This window comes from Theropithecus gelada, chromosome 10 (genome assembly GCF_003255815.1).
Source record: "Theropithecus gelada isolate Dixy chromosome 10, Tgel_1.0, whole genome shotgun sequence".
In the NCBI taxonomy this organism is placed as follows: domain Eukaryota; kingdom Metazoa; phylum Chordata; class Mammalia; order Primates; family Cercopithecidae; genus Theropithecus; species Theropithecus gelada.
Window position 1 is genome coordinate 81,978,585 of NC_037678.1, and position 17,798 is coordinate 81,996,382.

The 17,798-nt window shown below is 50.3% G+C and overlaps 1 protein-coding gene across 2 annotated transcripts in view; it reads right to left on the minus strand.

Annotated features, from left to right (window-relative positions):
• JAG1 (jagged 1) overlaps nucleotides 1-16,886 on the minus strand; it is a 36,640-nt gene extending 19,754 nt beyond the window's left edge. The window contains exons 1-4 of one of the 2 annotated variants that reach the window (XM_025399475.1): nucleotides 16,338-16,886; nucleotides 15,583-15,888; nucleotides 6,877-6,928; nucleotides 1,357-1,611 (exon numbers count right to left, since the gene is read on the minus strand). In XM_025399475.1, the coding sequence (XP_025255260.1) occupies nucleotides 1,357-1,611; nucleotides 6,877-6,928; nucleotides 15,583-15,888; nucleotides 16,338-16,418 (694 nt within the window). In that variant the 5' untranslated portion in view covers nucleotides 16,419-16,886. Of the gene's footprint in view, nucleotides 1-1,356; nucleotides 1,612-5,113; nucleotides 6,643-6,876; nucleotides 6,929-15,582; nucleotides 15,889-16,337 lie in introns of those variants that run through there. The other variant, XM_025399476.1, reaches the window with a different exon arrangement.
• Nucleotides 16,887-17,798: the final 912 nt, after the last annotated feature.

A 17,798-nucleotide genomic window follows, 5' to 3' on the forward strand; every position in this document is an offset into this window, starting at 1 on the left:
TTTTTTTTTTGAGACGGAGTCTTGCTCTGTCACCCAGGCTGGAGTGCTGTGGCCGGATCTCAGCTCACTACAAGCTCCGCCTCCCGGGTTCCCGCCATTCTCCTGCCTCAGCCTCCCGAGTAGCTGGGACTACAGGCGCCCGCCACCTCGCCCAGCTAGTTTTTTTTTTGTATTTTTTAGTAGAGACGGGGTTTCACCGTGTTCGCCAGGATGGTCTCGATCTCCTGACCTCGTGATCCGCCCGTCTCGGCCTCCCAAAGTGCTGGGATTACAGGCTTGAGCCACCACGCCCGGCCAATTTTTCAAACACACTAAAATATGTTAATCAATTTCCCTTTTCATTTGAATTCCAGAAATGCCATCCTTTTTAAACTCTTGTCTCCAATTATTTAAGAAAGCATTAGTACTACCGGGGAGATCTGCAAATTCCTTCCCCCATGCCCCATCCCTCTGTCATGGTTGTAAAACTCACTTCGAAATTGAGTTTATCAAAAGAACTTACCTAATTACCATGTAAAATAAGCAGAGTACATTATTGCTCATGAGGGGATATTATACAGTTAACAGAATTACCCATCAAGTTGCTATGAATTGGAATCACTGAATTCTATAAAGGGACTGGGACAGTAGACAGTACAGAGGCTAAAAGTGGGCTCAGTCCTCCATCAGTAGGAAAGCTTGAGCTAACCACATACCTCTCCCCCTCAATGCCATGACCCAAAGACGCCCAGTGAAAACTTGCTGCAAGGCTACCCCGAATGCAGGGGCTATCATTTCCTATAGGATTGCCTGTTCAGACATCAACTGGGCTAACCTAGTCCTGTCTGGCATCTATTTTGGGTCAAGTTCCTTAGAAGCAGAGTCTGAGAAGGGGATCTGGACATAGGTAGAAGGAATTGAGGGAAGCAGAAAGGGGTAGGGGAAGGAGCTGAGCAAGAACATGGTCTCAACTGGAGTCTGATTTCAGCCTAATCCCAGGATAAGCTCTAGAGTGCGCACTGTACTACTGTTTTAAGGCAAAGGAAGCTGGCCTTTGTAGCCCTGTCTGTCAATCACTGACTCTGAGCTGGAGGAATGGGGCATGCACTGGTTTGGCCAAGGACGAGTCTCCTGAGAAGGAGCAGCTGTGAGCTGTTGGCAGCCAACACAGCACCTGGGGGATGGCGATGTCAGCAAAGGGGATCTGGATGGGGCACCGACAGCATCTTCTACACTCAGCATCTTCATGCTGCAGGCCCGGAATAACAGCCAAAATCCCACCCCACCTGAGATAGCCACCTGCCACCTGCCTGCTGGTGGGGGATAAATGGACACTAAAAGCCACAGGCATATGTGCACATGCACACACACACATACCTCTGTTACATTCGGGGCCCATCCAGCCTTCCATGCAAGTTTTGTTGCCATTCTGGTCACAGGCATAGTGTCCAAAGAAGTCATCTCTGGGGCGGCAGAACTTATTGCAGCCAAAGCCATAGTAGTAGTCATCACAGGTCACGCGGATCTGATACTCAAAGTGGGCAACGCCCGTGTTCTGCTTCAGCGTCTGCCACTGCCGGCTGGGGTTGATCATGCCCGAATGAGAAGCCTTTTCAATAATACTGTCAGGTTCTAACGACACAATGATGAATCGTGTTAAATATTCACATTGGAGCCTTCTTCCCTGACCGTTTTGGCTTTTTAAAATAAAAACATACGCACATGCTACGAAATTATATCTGTTGTACAAAAAGGCAAAGAAATGAAAAAGGTTATGCCTTACCTAGAGACAACCTGTTACCACTTATTTACCTTCTTTCATGGGTACACAGTATTTCATTGTCTGGAAACACCAATAAATAATTTACCTAGTCCCTGACATGTGGGCATGTGAGTCGTTTGGGCTTCCTACTATTAAACAAAGCCACAGTGCGCATTCCTGGAACGTATCTGCCTGTGTATGGTTCCCACAATCAGATACTCTAGAAATGGAAGTGCTGAATCAGAGTATGTGCACAACCAATCGGCATCTGTCCACAATCTCAAACTACCCAATCTGTCCTCCCACCACCCAGGAAGCTGTGCTTCCCAATAACACTGCCAACGTTGTACATTATCAAACCTTCTCATCTATGCCTGATAGGTAAAGAGGTATCTCGTTTAATTAGCATTTAATTAAGTGATGGTGACAGTCCTTTCTGGTAGTTACAAAACCATTTATATTTGTTCCTGTGACCAGCAACAGCCTCTCTCCTCTGCCAACTTTTCTATTACATTGCCATACTGACTTGCAAGAGCTCTTTACATATGAGAGAAAGTAGCTTCCTATGGAAATGTTGCTCTTGAAGAAATTTCATTATTCCAGATAAAGGTCAGCAATCATTTCTGGTTTTAGAGTTTCGTGTCTTGCTCAGAAAAGCTTTTTGTCCATTCCGAAACTCTTAACTGGAAGCCCAGGAGAGGACTGAGTTACATTTTTTTAAAAAGTGTTAACATGGCAACCTTTAAAGCCAGCCCTTAAATACCAACACCTTGAATTTGATGCATTCCACCTTTCTCCCCTGCCCAGAAGGCAGATGGAAGAATAACTCACCAAAGTTTAGACACAGGTAAATCGAGGGAACGGTTTCTTTTTTTTCTTTCTTTTTTTTTTTTTTTTTTTTTTGAGTCAAGTCATGCTCCCGGAAAAAAAAGCTTACTGAGGAAAATAAACACCTCCAGCTCAAGCAGCTCTCAGGAGTAAGTAGTCCCTGCCCTGAGGCCATTTATGATCTTGTTTGAGAAGAGACAGGTACAAAAATAGCTCAAACATCAGGTGCCAGGAGTTCAGGTGAGGGATCTGAAAAGGCAGCGAGGCACTAAGTCAGCACCCCAGCCTGGTTTTGTGTTTGTTTTCTTAAACCTGTTAGCACCAACTCTCCATCACCTTGTCAAATCCAAGGCCATCTTGGAGAGACAGAGACTTGCAATGTCTGTATGATTCTTAACCACCCACATGGCTGTTTTTCTAGGCCTCGGGCCCGTGCTCCTTTACAAACTGATGCAAGCCCTGTAGGTGACCAAGAGAGAAGGGACTCCTGGGTGGCTTCATCCACACATCCCACTTCCAACAGGGCCCCAGTATTCACCCTCTGGGGCTCTCAAACTGCTACGTGGGCAAGACAAGCCTTGAACAAGCCCACATACCTGCGGCCTGACACCCCGGCAGCACTGAACCACTTGCAGGTAACACTTTCCTCATTTTTGCAAATAAACAGAGGCCAAGGAATGACAAAAATGTCTCTCCATTAACTATGTTTGCTCTGCTGGTTCAGTTAAAAAGCATAGTGGGCTATTACCACACGCTTACAAGATCTTCATAAAAGGGATCGGTTAAACACACTAGCCATGGCTCAAAGGCATCTAGCTTCTGAGGCTGGTATCAACAACAAACAGTTCAGACAAAAGTTCAGGGCAATCCTAGGGGTACAAGACTGATATGTACTTTTCAGTCACGCAGTAAGCTTTCCACTTATTTCCGGGAAGTGCCGTGTAGAGGATCACTTCAGAATCTTCAGTGGAGCTAATAGAGCTGCATACATAACTTCACACCTGCTCAGGGAGGGGGTCAAGCGTGTCTGGGTTCGAACACCTCTGCTGCCTGCTTCCTGATCACGCTTCCCTTCAGCTTGGGGCACGGGAAAGGTTATCTGTGGCAGTTCACTTGGCAGTCCAGCCTTGTGATTGGAAAAGGACATCACCATGCCTCTCTGCAATCCCTAGTGCCATGAAGATGAATCACGAAGAATCCATGACCACCTCGCAGGCCACGGAGGAGGTGATGAAGGGCGAGTCTCAGCATAACCTGGGACCACACCAACCTGAAAACCTAGAAGGGGGCCTCAGCCAAGAAGGCTAAGCTACAGGGAAAACCTGGTCTGAAGTGTGCCTATGTATGCTTACATGTCTACTGTGCATTACAGTCAACTGAAACCATTTGCTCTGGGGGAGAAAGAAATTTGGAACTCTATATACCACAATCCCAAAATGTAATAAAAGACTTTGAAGGACCGATGACAGAAGGACCAGCCTTAAATACTTTCGAATACATAAACAGAACCTAGGCTATATTTGGGCCCGAGTCTGCCTGTGAGGGTTCACTGCAGAGCTGATAGAAGGAATTCTCTGCCCTAAAACTCAGGGCTCTGCCTTTGATTTACCATCTGAAGCCAGAATGTTTACAACTCGCTTGGGTCCCACAGGGCAGCCAACTCCATTTGGGCTTCTGAACATCCTCAGCTTCTGCCCTGTGCAGTGCAGTCCAGAGGGAGTGGCTCAGGGTGAAGAAAGGAACAAAACACTCCAGGTAGCATAAACAGCATGTGCAAAGGTCCTGAGGCAGGAGAGCACACGATGTAGTTGAGGATAGAAAAGCAACTGCTAGGGTATGGCCAGGCTATAGATACGATGGACAACATGGTGTGTAAGACAAGGCTGGCAGGGAGACAAGGCTGGGCTGCACAGAGCCTTGTGGGCCACGTGAAGATCTGTCCCAAGAGCAACAGAAGGCCACCGAGTGGTTGGTTTTTCATAATAAGGGTGACAAGCCAAGGTTATGCTCTGAAAAGACCAGGATGGCAGAAGAATGGAGAAAGCACTAGAGGTGGGTCAGAGCAGATCAAGGTGGACCAGACGGAGGCTACTCTAAGTTCGGTCATGAGCAGATGGTGACTTGGACCAGGGCAGTGGCAGAAGGCAGGCAGATTCAAGTGAAGAGCTGGAGAGATTTTTCAGAACTTGGAGGTGGACTAGGTATGGATGCTAACAGAGAGGGGATACACAGAGTGCCTTCCATATTTCTGTCCTATGGCAATGAGTGTTCAAATATCAGTGCCAGACACCCAGAAGGGGCGCTAGGGAAGGGACTGCTTTTGTCAAGAGAAGATCCTGACTTTGGTTTTGGCTGTGCTGAATTCAAGATTCCTTGGAAGCATCATAGAAGAGGTCAAATAGGCAAGTGGAAACCATTCCCACCAAACTCATCTCCTCTTCGGGGTTCACCAAGTGAGTTTTGATAACCCGCAATGGGCACCCGTGACTTTGTATCAACCCCTCTCTCTCTAAAAACAGAGGTTTAAAAGAACTTTATTCCTACCCCAGTCTTCCTTGTCCTCTTCCAGGGATTTGGTTACCCCCCAAGCAGGAGATGAAACATCCCAGAACCCCAAAATGGGGCTACCTGGAAAGGCAGACAACTGTGGGTAGTTCTGGACAAGCCCTGGGTTCCCAGGGACATAACTCCCTGACCAGTGAGGCAACAGTAGGCCCAGGAAAGGTTCTGCGAATGCTGGAGTGTGGCAGGGAGGTCTCTCACATGTCCCTAACAAGTATACTGACCCAGCTCTTATCACAGGCCAGTGTCAAACTCAAGTTGTTCACTCTACCAGGTGGATTGTTTTAATAGCTAAAAGGGAGGGGAAAGAACACCATGCCGACACCATATTACAGAAGAGCCTATGCCTCCCCCCTTCCTCGACCCCTTCCTGCTTAACGCTTAGTTACCATTGTAAGCAGGTCACAGTGACATAATGTTCACAGTCCTCAACGTTTGTGGCAGGGAAGGGAGGGGAGAACAAACAGGTGTCTGTGACCCTGACTGGCATCAGCCATAGCCAAGGCTGACACAGCTTCCCTGCCACCCCCACACGCGCTCCCCATGGCATTATGGGGTAGTCCTCTGGGGAGGAAGACTTGGACCTTGGACTTTCACAAGCTCCCCTCCAGGGAGGATGACACCCAAAGAGTTGGAGTTAAGATTCCCAAGCTAGAAGAGTGACCCAAATGGCCTGGGACTCTCTGGCACATCTGGGCTCAGCAATGATTCTGCAGCCCCAAGTGGCCCAATAAGCCAGCCACAGGTGGAAGCTGCCCACGCAGCAGGCACCGAGCCCTCACTGCACCCACGGTGGGCATTCACCATTCTCTGTCAGCAAAAAAGCAAGGCAAGGAAAGAGGAAAAGATGTTATTCACAGTGAAAACAAACCAAAAAATGGTAAGATAGAAAAGCAAAAAGAACAAGGCATTCAGAGAACGGAGAGCCAAGACAAGAAGCTGGATCCACTCTTCCTCATGCACACACCAAGAGATTTCAGTGCACATCAAGTTTTCCAGCAACAGCAACCCAAACTCTGCTGGCAAAAAGGGAACTGAAGTTTCGGCTCGTGAGCAAAAACACTGTAAAGTTACAATTAAAGAGCAAGACTACTTTGTAAGCCAGACTATGTCATTTCCATCACATCCTCCATGGCTTATCCACCAAAACCTACCCCTCACCGTCCTGAAAGGCAACCTGCACTGAAAACAGAGCCATCTTTCCGAAGCGGACAAGGCAGGTAATGGCTGTGAAGCTCTGTAATTCTGCTTCAATGAAAGGTCTGTGGCGCAGTGTGGGAAACCTGGACGGGCTAGAAGATCACCTGCCCACCAAGTGAAATTCAAGGTCGGTCTCTAGAGCCCAGCACCACCTTTATGGCTTTATCTTTCTGATGAGAGATTAAACGCTCACTTAAAGTTTAAATGGACTTTTAAAAAGTCACTACTTTGATCCTTTAGCAGCCTACAAGGTTTTAAAGTTGTAAAACCATTAAGATCTCTATCCTGAAGATAATCTAGGTTTCATAATCAGGGAATGAGTTAACTGGGAGTCTGTTCTGGCCACTTAATATTCCAAGCTAAAATTCTAGAAAAGTTAAGGAATAGATTCCACTGACAGGTTCACCCTAGGGTGCGGGAGAGAACAGAAGGCAAGGGGTGGCAGAAATCCTAAGTACTAAGGAGACAGATCCAGCTCCAACTGGTTGGCCAAGCCCCACACTTCCACATGTGTTTAGAGAAAAGTCCACAGAAGCGATACTTACGAACGGTGTCATTACTGGAATCCCACGCCTCCACAAGCAACGTATAGGACCTCTGCAAGACAGATAAACAACAATTTAGCAATTCAGAAACAGGGTCGACTCTCCAAAACCTCGTACATTCTTGGCCTCCTCCCAGAAGACCCCACCAAACAAAACCATAATGCCAAAATAAAAATTCTATTGGTCATTGCACTGAGTTCCTGGATGTTTAAATCCAAACCAACTCCCCTTCCTTTGTTAGTACTCTTCCCAGGTTGACAAATGACTCCTTTCACCTGGCAGGGACCCACTGGGGTCAACATGCATGCAGGCAGCTCAAAGTTGAGATCAGGAAATGCCACCTCCCTATATGATATGAGAGTACTTAGCATATAGTTTCCCAAAACTTTCCAGACCCTGACCCTAGTGCACAAGGGGGGGAAAAAACACAAAGAATTTATTCTAAGTTAACCTAACCAGGTATTTGTACCGAGGGGGTATTGCTAAGGTTACACTTTGGGCCCTGGTGAGGCAGTCTCTAGGGAGGCCCCTTTTTCCTTTTTAGAACCCCTTTGAAAGCTCTGTCTGTGTGAGACCATCCTGGCTCCCACAAGTATCGGGTAACTCTAGGAAACAGGAGGGGGTAGATGCAAAGCGACTCTGCAAGACAAAGAAGTCAACCTCACTTGGGCGGTGGAGTTGGGGGCAGATCCCAGGGAAGAAAGTACAAAGGGAGAAACAACCACACACCCATGGGTTATATTTATTGATGAACTTATCTGTTAATAAGATCTAACATTCCAAGAATAATCAGAGTCTACTAACTAAACAAATTCCCTGGATACTGGCAAGATGCCAGCTGTTAAACTGAAGGCACCTTTTATCTTCCAAGCTTATCTCAGAATTCCACCTCCCCACCCCTCCGCCAAACCTAAGCTATTAGCAAATTCCCTCCTTTTCTAAAAATTTCCTTCGTAATTTACAGTAAGGTCAGTCTCGCAAAACACCAGCGTTTAAATGAAGCTTCTGCTATCTTGGCGCTGAAGAAATGTACTCAAGGCAGGTGGGGTAGACAAGGAACATGAACTGGGTCATGAATCCCCGCTTTGCTGTGTCAGAAACCAAGCCATCGGAAATAGAAGCGTGTACATTAAATAATACCGTGCTGTGCCACCAGAAGCACGCTGCTGCCAAGAGAAGAGAAAGCACCTATGAGATAAAGGCAAAAGAGAAAAAGGGTAAAAGGGAGTTTCATTCATAACTCCAGGCCAGCTTAGTGCTCTCACAGTGACACAGCAGGTCATCTCGGAATATAAAAATATCTTGTGATAGACCCTGCCTTGGAATTCAGCCGAAATATGTTTCATACTCAAAGCAGAGTAGGATTCCATTTCGTTCACTGATAACTGTGGGAAAATGCTCAGAAAAGCAAGCAAAACCGGGCAAGCCGGGGCACATACCCAGCCCTCTCCTGTTAGTGGCCACAGGTCCAAGTTCATTGTTGTTGTTACTATTTTATTAGCGAAAGTTATACCTTATTTACAGCCTCTTTAAGTTTCTTAGGACTTCCTGCAAATTACAGGACTCTTCCCTAAGAGCAGCAAGAAATTATATTTCTCTGCTGATTTGAGGTAACAGCACAGTCAGAATGAGGCCAAATGTGTGGCTGATTCTGTATAATTAAGCCCTTCATTTGCTGGTCACGTTGGGGCCCACGTCCTCCACTTCAACAATATTGTTGTAATTAATCCTCTGATTAAATGCATTGACACCAGGAGTTTTGACAGACTTGCACAAGCGCTAAACACATAGTACCCACAAATCCCACTGCAAGGGAAGGTGCCGGGACTGAGCTGGCATGGCAGTACTAACTCAGTTTAATATTCAAGGAGGAAGGCATCCTTAGGTCTTGCACAAGAACTTGGAAGACCAAGCGGTCTACCAGGCTCATCCTCGCCAGAACTGGGAAAACTTCAGAAGTTGCTGACCAACATCACCCTACCTGGAGAGAAAAGAATTGCACACGGCCCTACATGCCTGGCTCTGTGATTCTCCATGAACTGCCTTCTTTCTCAGAGGCAGAGACAGGGTGAAGGCAGGGAGCTACAGTGACGGCAACAAAGGCTGGACTTTTTTTCCTGCCTGTTTCAGGGAAGGGATTAGGATCTCCTGGGGCAGGAGGATTCCTCCTACCCAGCCCTACAGAGAAAAAGGATTCCCTCCAAGGCTCCTATTAGGAGGCACTCAACCTCCCACTCCATCCCCACACTATAGATCGATCAGCAATCAAGATAATTTAACAATGATTATTAGTTGCTAGAGAACTTTACTTTTTCCCAGGCCCACACTTGACCTCTGTACATCCCTGAACATACACCCAGGCACTGAGTTCCCAGACCACGCACACACACCTCATGCCGTCAAAGCAGGGACGAGGCCACAGAGCAGCAAATCCACTATGCCAAAGTCACATGCAAGCAGCCACTGCAACTCTGACCCCTACTAGAGGCTGAGTCCTCCATCCCAGGAGGGCTTGGAAAGGCAAGTGTTCAAACTTGTTTATACAGCAAAAGAGCAACAAAAAAAGCAAATACCTGGGTTTTTCTTGGTTTCAGACTACAGAACTAAGATTCTGCTGAGGAGTCACCTGGCTTTCATCTTTTTTCCTTATGTTTTCCAGAACAATACTGCGGGGGCCACACAGGAGGGAGGGGTAGCAAACAGATCTTCAGTCTGGATTTGCAACTGAGTCACCTCAGCCCCTTCCCAGCTCCAAGCCCAAGGAAATCTGGCAAACTGGCAGCTGGTTCCCATTCTGGTATGGCATCAAAGAAGAACGGTCAGCCTTCAGAATTGCTTTTTGGAAGATTTCCGTGGAATTCTACCTAGAGGAGAGTCCTGGCATCAAAGCCCCAGGGCATCCAAGGGCCACCAGGCTCCCCCTCCGCCAAGGCTGGGGCCCCTGCACCTCCTCCCGCCCTCCACACTTAGGCTGCTGTGCCAAGGTTGTGTTCTCTGCCCTGTCCCACTCCATGGCGGTTACCTTGGCACTGGGCAGAGCGGTAAGCACTTAATTGCCACATTAAGAAGGGGGGATGTAAGAAACAAAGGTAATTGTGTTGGCAGCCGGGAGCTTCCTTTTCCTGGCAACAGTGACAGCCAAACCAAGCCCTGAGAAGCGGCTGCCTCCCCTCCTGCCAAGCTGACGGACACAAATAAACCGCCATCCAAACGGCACGCGTGCGGCGTCCAAAACCCCAGGCTGCAGCGACAGGCAGGCCCGCCGGCGGCACGCACATCCTGGGAATGCCCGACGTGCCAACGCGGCCATTGTGCACAGTCAGTCGGCTGCCGGGGATCGTCAGGGGCCCTGCGCTCTGCTGACTCAACTGTTGCTTCCTGTCGCTTGTCCTGTATTAGCATTATTTTTGGAGAGGCCCCATTATTCTCCATAATCCTCATTTCAGTCAATTCGGCCAACTCTATTGTCCTGCCTGTGTCTGGGTGGCCAGAGTATAAAATATTCCAGTCACAAAACATATTAAGCAGAAAAGGTTGCAGGGAGTCCATGCGTGGGCACACTCACACGTACTCATGCACACCATGCCAGTGGGTTTCGGGAAGGTGAGATAAGAAAGGACAACTATCCTATAGCATCTAGGCTAAGACTTCAGACACAGAAAGCAATCAAGTCTGTAGGGCTTGACATGTCAATAGAGTCCGATCTGGTTACAAAGGGTGATTTTCTCATCAAAGCCCACCTCAAAGGCTCACCAAGGGGCCCCAAAGCTCATATCCAGATTTGAGACTCTCAATGAGACATCCCCACCCCCTTTCCCATCATTACCCTTACCTGTTTGAAAAGCATCCCACTGATAATTAAATGCACCAGTTACAAAAGGGTGGCGAGGTTAATAGATAGAATACCGAGAAGCCAGCCAAGCACAACGGTCTGGTTCACACAGAGCAAGCCTGAACAAGAAGCCTTTCTATTTATTTACCAAAAGCGCATAAAAACTGGGTTGAGCTGGTAGAGGACTCTGCATGTTTGACTATTTACGTACTCCTTTAACTACTGGGAGCCACCTTGCGGAATTTCTTCCCAGCACACGCACTGCACCAATGATAGATGTCACTGGCACCATAAAAAAAAAAAAAAAAAAAATACCAGCAGCCATGGGGCTGCTGTGGTCCACGCGGTAATCGGAAATCAGCATAGAAGTCACAACACAGCCAGCCGGTGCCATGCACCAAAGTAAAGTTGGGATTTTTCTGAACCCAGGACCCTCCTCCATTTCCACCACAATTCTAGAATCACCACTTTCCATTCATCCCAATGTATCTTCCAACAGTTGGAAGAAAAGACTAAGTTTTTATATATTATATATATGTATGTATTTAAAAGCTGAAGCCAAGAGTCACTTCTCTCAGCAGCCTAGATCCTGAGCTTGAAGGATGGGGGTAGGTGGAAGAGCAACATGCCTCCAGAAGTTTGCCATGGAAGAATTTGCAGGAACATTTGCATCTGTGGATTACAATGCTAATTGTATGCACATCCAGAGATCATGCATTCTTACACTGTCACTAACCTTGAAAGCAGGACATTGGGACCAACTTCTGGCCCATCTACAATAGGGCCAGTGGATGATATGAATCCAGCCAAGGCCTCTGTTCACATTCCTGTTTTCAGATCAGGAACTCTGAAGGCTCCTTGTTGCCTTGACACTTTTTTTTTTTTTTAAGTAAATTTTTTTTCCATGCTAAACTTCCCACATGCCTTCTATCTAAAAGGTCCCCAAAGGCACCACTATTTGGTGTGAAGATTTTGAGCAGCACTTAGATTGCTGATTTTCTGGGAGCTTGCATGCCTGTAAGTTGCTGCTGACTCTCCTTTTTACCCACTCAACTCCCCCAAAAGCCTCCACGCCAAAAGTTGCACTGTTTTCTAAAAACATCTTAAGTCCCTATAGAATGATGGGTGTGGAACTGGTGGGTTGCAAATTCATGTAAGTACAGGAGGTTTGAATAAGTTGCTAAGAAACAAGACAACAAGGAGGAAGAAAACACAGAAGGTTACACCTGCAAGAGAAAAAAGAAATATTAGAAACCAAGTACCTGGAATAAAGATTCCATTTTTGGAGCAGCTATTCTCCAGATACTTAGCACAGCTCTTTCCAAGCAAGCACAATTTCACTTTTCCCCAAGCCCAGTGTTGCAACACAGACACATCAGTTCATCCCTTTGGTTTGAGGTAGACTTCTTAGGGCAAAAGGCATTTCTCCACATGCAGAAAGTCCCTTGCTCTGAGCACATACATACACACGTGCTCTTTCTTTGTATACATGCTGACCACCTGGGCGGGATGCAAATCCTGGCTGCAGAAGGGAGGCTGGTCAAATCAGAACCCCATCCTTGCGCCCTCCAGGTGCCCACACCACATCTAGAGAAGCTCAGGGACTGGGAAAGACAGCAAAAGGCATAAAAGTAAGGGCCTGTCAATTACATTCTGTGATTAGCATCATGGCAACTGGTCATTCAGGCCTGAAGTATGAAGGGGGCCAAAGCTGGCATCCCTCACACAGAAGAATGTTTCATTGGATTTTCCTAAAAAACAATTAAGTTGATCTCAGCAAGTTTTTTAATAGGATCAATGGAATTTAAATGTGAGGCTAATAAGCCAGATACCCCAATTGCTTCCCCTAACATTTCTCTAGATTCATTTCACTCTGGGGCCAATGTAGCAATACAGCTAACTGGGGTTCTGAAGTTCCCAAAAAGGTTTTGGGGATGAGTAGTGGTAATTACACTAATGCATTTTTAATAAGCAGGCACTACTGGGATTTAGCACGAATTTTGGGAGGTACGAATTAACCGTTTCAGTGATTTATAAGTGGTCATTCCTAAATTACTTCCTGTTAAGCCCAATTACTTCCCACAATAATGTTCTTATCACTTGGTCCCCAACTTGAGAATTATTAATCCAGATAGTTGCTGCAAGTTTAGCCCCTTGGAGCAGCAACAGTATGAGAATTAGAAGCCAGTGGTGAAAAGCTACGCCAAGACCAGAGCTGGGGCAGTGGACACCAAGTGGGACATACTTAGATATGATATATGGCAGGAAGGGCCGCCTCTACAAAGCCTTTCACATGCACATCAGAACGTGGACTGTATATCATATCTGACCAAATCGTTTCCTCCTCGTCCTCTCTAGAACATGAACAGTTGCTTGGATGGGGTCATAATTCCAAACAAAGGGCATGAATTACATGACCTTCTACACTGACCTACCCCTGCACCCTTTGCTGACACCCAGCGTCAGCAAATTTGGGAGGACTCATGCAAATGGTAATTGTGCCTGCTAGGGGTTGGGAGACGAAAGTGGTTTGGAGTTTTGCTTTGTTTTTAACCATATATCCTTTTCTTGTTATCTCTTGAATTCTGTACTGAGTTCATTTATTTCCTATTCAAGGAAATCAGTTTTAAAAGACATAGTTAATTGCCAAACTAAATGAAGCTGTGCTCTCTACTTAAATACTTGCTCAGCTACTTAAGTGTTTCAGTTACGTTTATACTCAGCCTGGAATCATTCTTGAAAGTTATGGACTGTGCCGTTTCTCCAACCACATACAGAAAAACAAACACACCTAAACTCCAATTTCTCTTGAGAAGTAAAGCTTATGTTTCACAGGCCTTTTTGGGGCATGAGGGTGGAGACTTGTGATACATGTGTTTGTCCCAACTTCAAAAGAACCACATTCTCAGTGTTGCCCCATCGGTCTTCCCCCATTCGAGAAAAGCGGAGAGTCTATTTCATGGTTGGTGACCCGTGGGGCCTGAAACCACAGAAGAGCACCAGCAAATGCAAATCAATCGCTTCTCCTGCCCTCCCACACTATTTCCGCTCCTTTTCCATTGAGCACTCGCTGACCAAGTGTCAAAAGGGGACAGACGCACCTTCTAGGTCACTTTTCCTTGGCCAGCCTAGAGAGCAAGCCTCCTTGTTTTCATGCTAGCCATCCCTCTGACCCTACTCTCCAAAATGAGCCTCAGCCAGGCTGCTGCTTTTCCACATCACTAATAAGATTCCTTTTATGGTCTTGTGAAAAGCGAGGGGCTCCAGACAGATCCTCCGGCAGGAGGGTGGAACCACCTGCAGGCCCCTTCCCCCTAAACTCCAAACACACGTTCAAGGGCACTGAGTATTCACAGTCAGCTTGGGCCCAGCCAGATTTAAAGGTAGCCAGGCTCTTTAGCTTAAAGTTCTCCCTAATAGGGGATTAACAAACAAGATAAATACTCTTGGTAAAAATGAAATCCCACAACAGAAGCAGTCCTTGGACCTCAAGAGAGCTTCACATACGGTAGTGTTGGTTTTAATTTTTTTTTTTATAAACCCTTTTTCATGGCAGTTTTTGATAAGTGTCTTATCTCACCCACAGCGGAGGGCACCTTATAATGCCAGCTCCTGTAAACGTGGATTTTAAGAGCCACCCCAAGCTCCCAAGCTTCATACACAGACACAGCCTGATACTCTCCCCTCTCTCGTCTCCTCCCAGAATCACAGCCAAAGCTGGCGGACAGGAGGCAGCAGAGTGCACCCCATTAGAGCACGTGGTGGTAAGCAATCCTCTGGGGCACCGAGCTCCCCCTCTCACCACCCACCCTCCCAGCACAGGCTAGGCCAAACCCCAGTCTTGGCAATGAGTCATGCCTCCTGGACAGCGGGAGCCAGGCAGAGGGCACACCCCCAACATTTCCCTTTCCTCCCCTTCTGCAATCGCACCCATCTTCCTTCCACCCATTTTGGGATGTTGCAAGGGCCTCGTTGCAGGATCTGCCAGCTGGGCCCGGGGCCTCGAGCTGCTTTGGGGGCGGAATGGGGTGGAGGATGAGGATCTATCTTTTGCACCCGCAGGCACTACCTCCAGAAGACCACCCCTTCCAGGCCTTGGCACGCCCCCGAAGGCTTGCGGGGGCCGTGCACCCGCCCTTCCCGGGAAGTCTGCAAACACAGCTGTTCCAGAGCCCGGGAACCGCTGGAAGTGAGGCCACAAGAGCTACACCACTCGGGGGCGGGGGCAGGAAGGGGCCGGCAGCGGGCGGGGGTTCCCGGGTCTACAGCTCCTGTGAGGGCCCCAAGAACCTCCTCCTGCGGCGGCCGCCCCCGGCCCCTGAGCCGAGCCCGGAGAGCGCCCCCGCACACACTAAAATCTCCCGGGGAGCAGCGGGAAACGGACTCCCCCACACCCTCCAGGAAGGACACACCCGCCCTCCCGGCCGTTCACGGGAAAGGGGAGGTTGCCAATTTGGACGGCGTTCGCAGGCCAGAACTGCGCCGAGTCGCCTTCCACGGCGCACCAGGTTTAATTAGTTAAGAAAAGAGATCAGCTACAACGACCTCTTGGCTTGGGGCCGGGAGGGTTACTCCGGGAACTTCAAGTTGCAAGTTTACACCGGCCTTCCTAGGAGCCTGGTCCCATAACCCCTCTGGGATCCCCACTTTTGTGCACTAAGCAAACAGCAGCAGGACTGGGACCCATCTCGACTACCCCAGTCGAGATCTAACTATAGTGTCCCGGCTCCCCCAACCGCCACCCCTAGAGATTTCCCTCGTTAGCGCCGAGTTTCAAGCCAAAGCCCTTTAAATCCCTCTAGCAGGGGATAGCAGAGCTCGGCCAGGCGCGGGTGTGAGTCTCCGCCTGGCCTCCTTCCCGAGTCGTCACTCACCGGCCAGGCGAAACTGAAAGGCAGCACGATGCGGTTGCGGTCGTTGCCGCGGCTGGCCTTGAGGTTGAAGGTGTTGCCCCCGATGACAGGCGTGGACCCTGAGCCGAAGCTGCAGGGTCCCCCGGCCGTGACGCGGGACTGATACTCCTTGAGGCACACTTTGAAGTATGTGTCACACTCGTCGCGGGTGCACTTGCGGTCTCCCGGGTTCCGGGCGCCGCCGCAGCAGTTCCCGTTCTGCAGCTCCCCGTTCACGTTCTGCATGGACAGGATCTCCAACTCGAACTGACCCGAGGCCCCACACACCTGCCGGCGAGGGAAGGAGGAAGGTCAGCGCCGGAGAAAGCTGTTTTCTTCGAGTATAGAGGTGGCGACTCCCTCCCACTCCCCGCCCCAACGAGCCCTCCGCGCCGAGTGAAAATAATTTTGCAAAACTAGGTTCAAGGACTCAACATGATTCCGGGTCAAAAAAAAAAAAAAAAAAATGCACGAGTGCGGAAGAAATCCGACGACGACGACTGCCCGGGGGGCAGGAGCGGAGCGAACGCGCCCCTGCCCGGCCTGGAGGGGTCACCCTCAGGAGGCCGGGGCTCCCGGGAGTTGGCGCGCTCAGCCCAGGTGCAGCCGCTCCCGCGCAGGGGCGAGGAGTCGGGCGCTCGAGGGTTGCCGAGCCTGCTCGCGGGGCTCAACCGCCCAGGGCGCCGCGAGGGGAGGGAAAGGATGGCTGGGAGCGAGGCCCGGAGAGGGGCTCCTACCTTGGCTCGCAGGGCACAGAGCAGGGCGAGCAGGAGGCTTAGGGGGCGCCCGGGCCGGCCGCGCGTCCGTGGGGACCGCATCGCTGCGCCGCGCGCCGCGGGCACTCGGGACGCCGCCGCTGCTGTTCGCGCTGGTGCTGCCGCCGGTGCTGCAGTCGCCGCTGCCCCTGCGGCCGCCGCGTCCCGGCTCTAATATACTCCGCCGATTGGAGCATGCACGACTGGAAAACAACACCACTTTTCAAAAGCCCTTTCAAGAGCGGCCCTTTCCAGAAGGCAAAGAGCCCGGCCTCCTTTTATTATTCTGATCGCTTCTTTGAGACGCTCCCCCTCCTCTTCCACCTCCCGGCTTTCTTTCCTTCTCTCGCGCTCCCCTTCTTTTATTATTATGATTATGCGCAGCCTTTTATTCCCTTTCAGATCAGCTGCATGGAAAAAGGGGGAGGGAGGGGAGAAAAAAAAAACCCAGCCTAGCTCGCGGGCCGGCCGCAGGTAACACAATGACGCGTGCCCGCCCGGCTCTCGGAGAGGGACCCGGAGAGCCCGTCTGGCAGCCGCGGCCCGGGCTGGCCACCTCTACCCAGCACGCCGGGCAGGGCGCATGCGCGCTTATTAATATTCATGAGAGGGCGTGTTCACCCAGGACACGCACCTCCCCTTCACGTTGCTGGGGAGGGGGTAGTGCGGGGAGGAACTTGGAAGGGGTTGGGGGCTCGGGGATGCTTAGGGCGGCAAAGAAATACCGGGGCCCCATAACAACCCCTGTTCTCGGGAGCTTCGGGCCAGGAGGGAAGGGAGAGTGCGGGGAGGTACTTGGAAGGGATGGTTGCTTAGGGACGCCTGGAGGCCCCCAGCGGGGACCGCCCCCTCGGGCGCCCGGGACCGGGAGCCTTTGCCCGCGCGTCGGGGCCCCAGGTGTAGGCGCCGCGGCGCTGGCGGAGCGGTCGGAGCCGGGCAGCTTCCGCCTTCCGAGCCGCCTGCGTCAGCTGTGGCTTTCGCCCCGGGAGGAGGGCCTGCCTGCCCGCCGGGAGTTCGGCCCGCTTCCCGCGAGCGAGCCGCCCAGAGCGCTCTGCTGGCGGCAGAGGCGGCGGCAAGGCTGGCGCGCTTGCCGCCGTCTGCTCGCCCCGCGGAGGCGACCTGGGCAGACGCTGCTGGGAACTTTGAAAAACTTTCCTGGAGCCAGGCTTGCCGCAGATTCGAGGGGAAGCCTCGGCCGCGCCCCACTCCCTCCCAAATCCGAGTCTGCGGAGCCTGGGAGGGCTCCCAGCTTCCTTTCCAAACCGCGCCGGGGCAGAGGCGCAGGGAAACCGGGGGTAGAAGGCGGTGGGCACGCCGGGGCCGTGTTCAGGCTTTGGGAAGGGCCGGCGGAGATGCTGGTGGGCTTGGAAGCCCTCCCCGGCCCGCCGCCCCGGCCGCAGTGCCGGTATTGCACCTGTAGGCGGCCTCCGAGCTGCTCTCTGG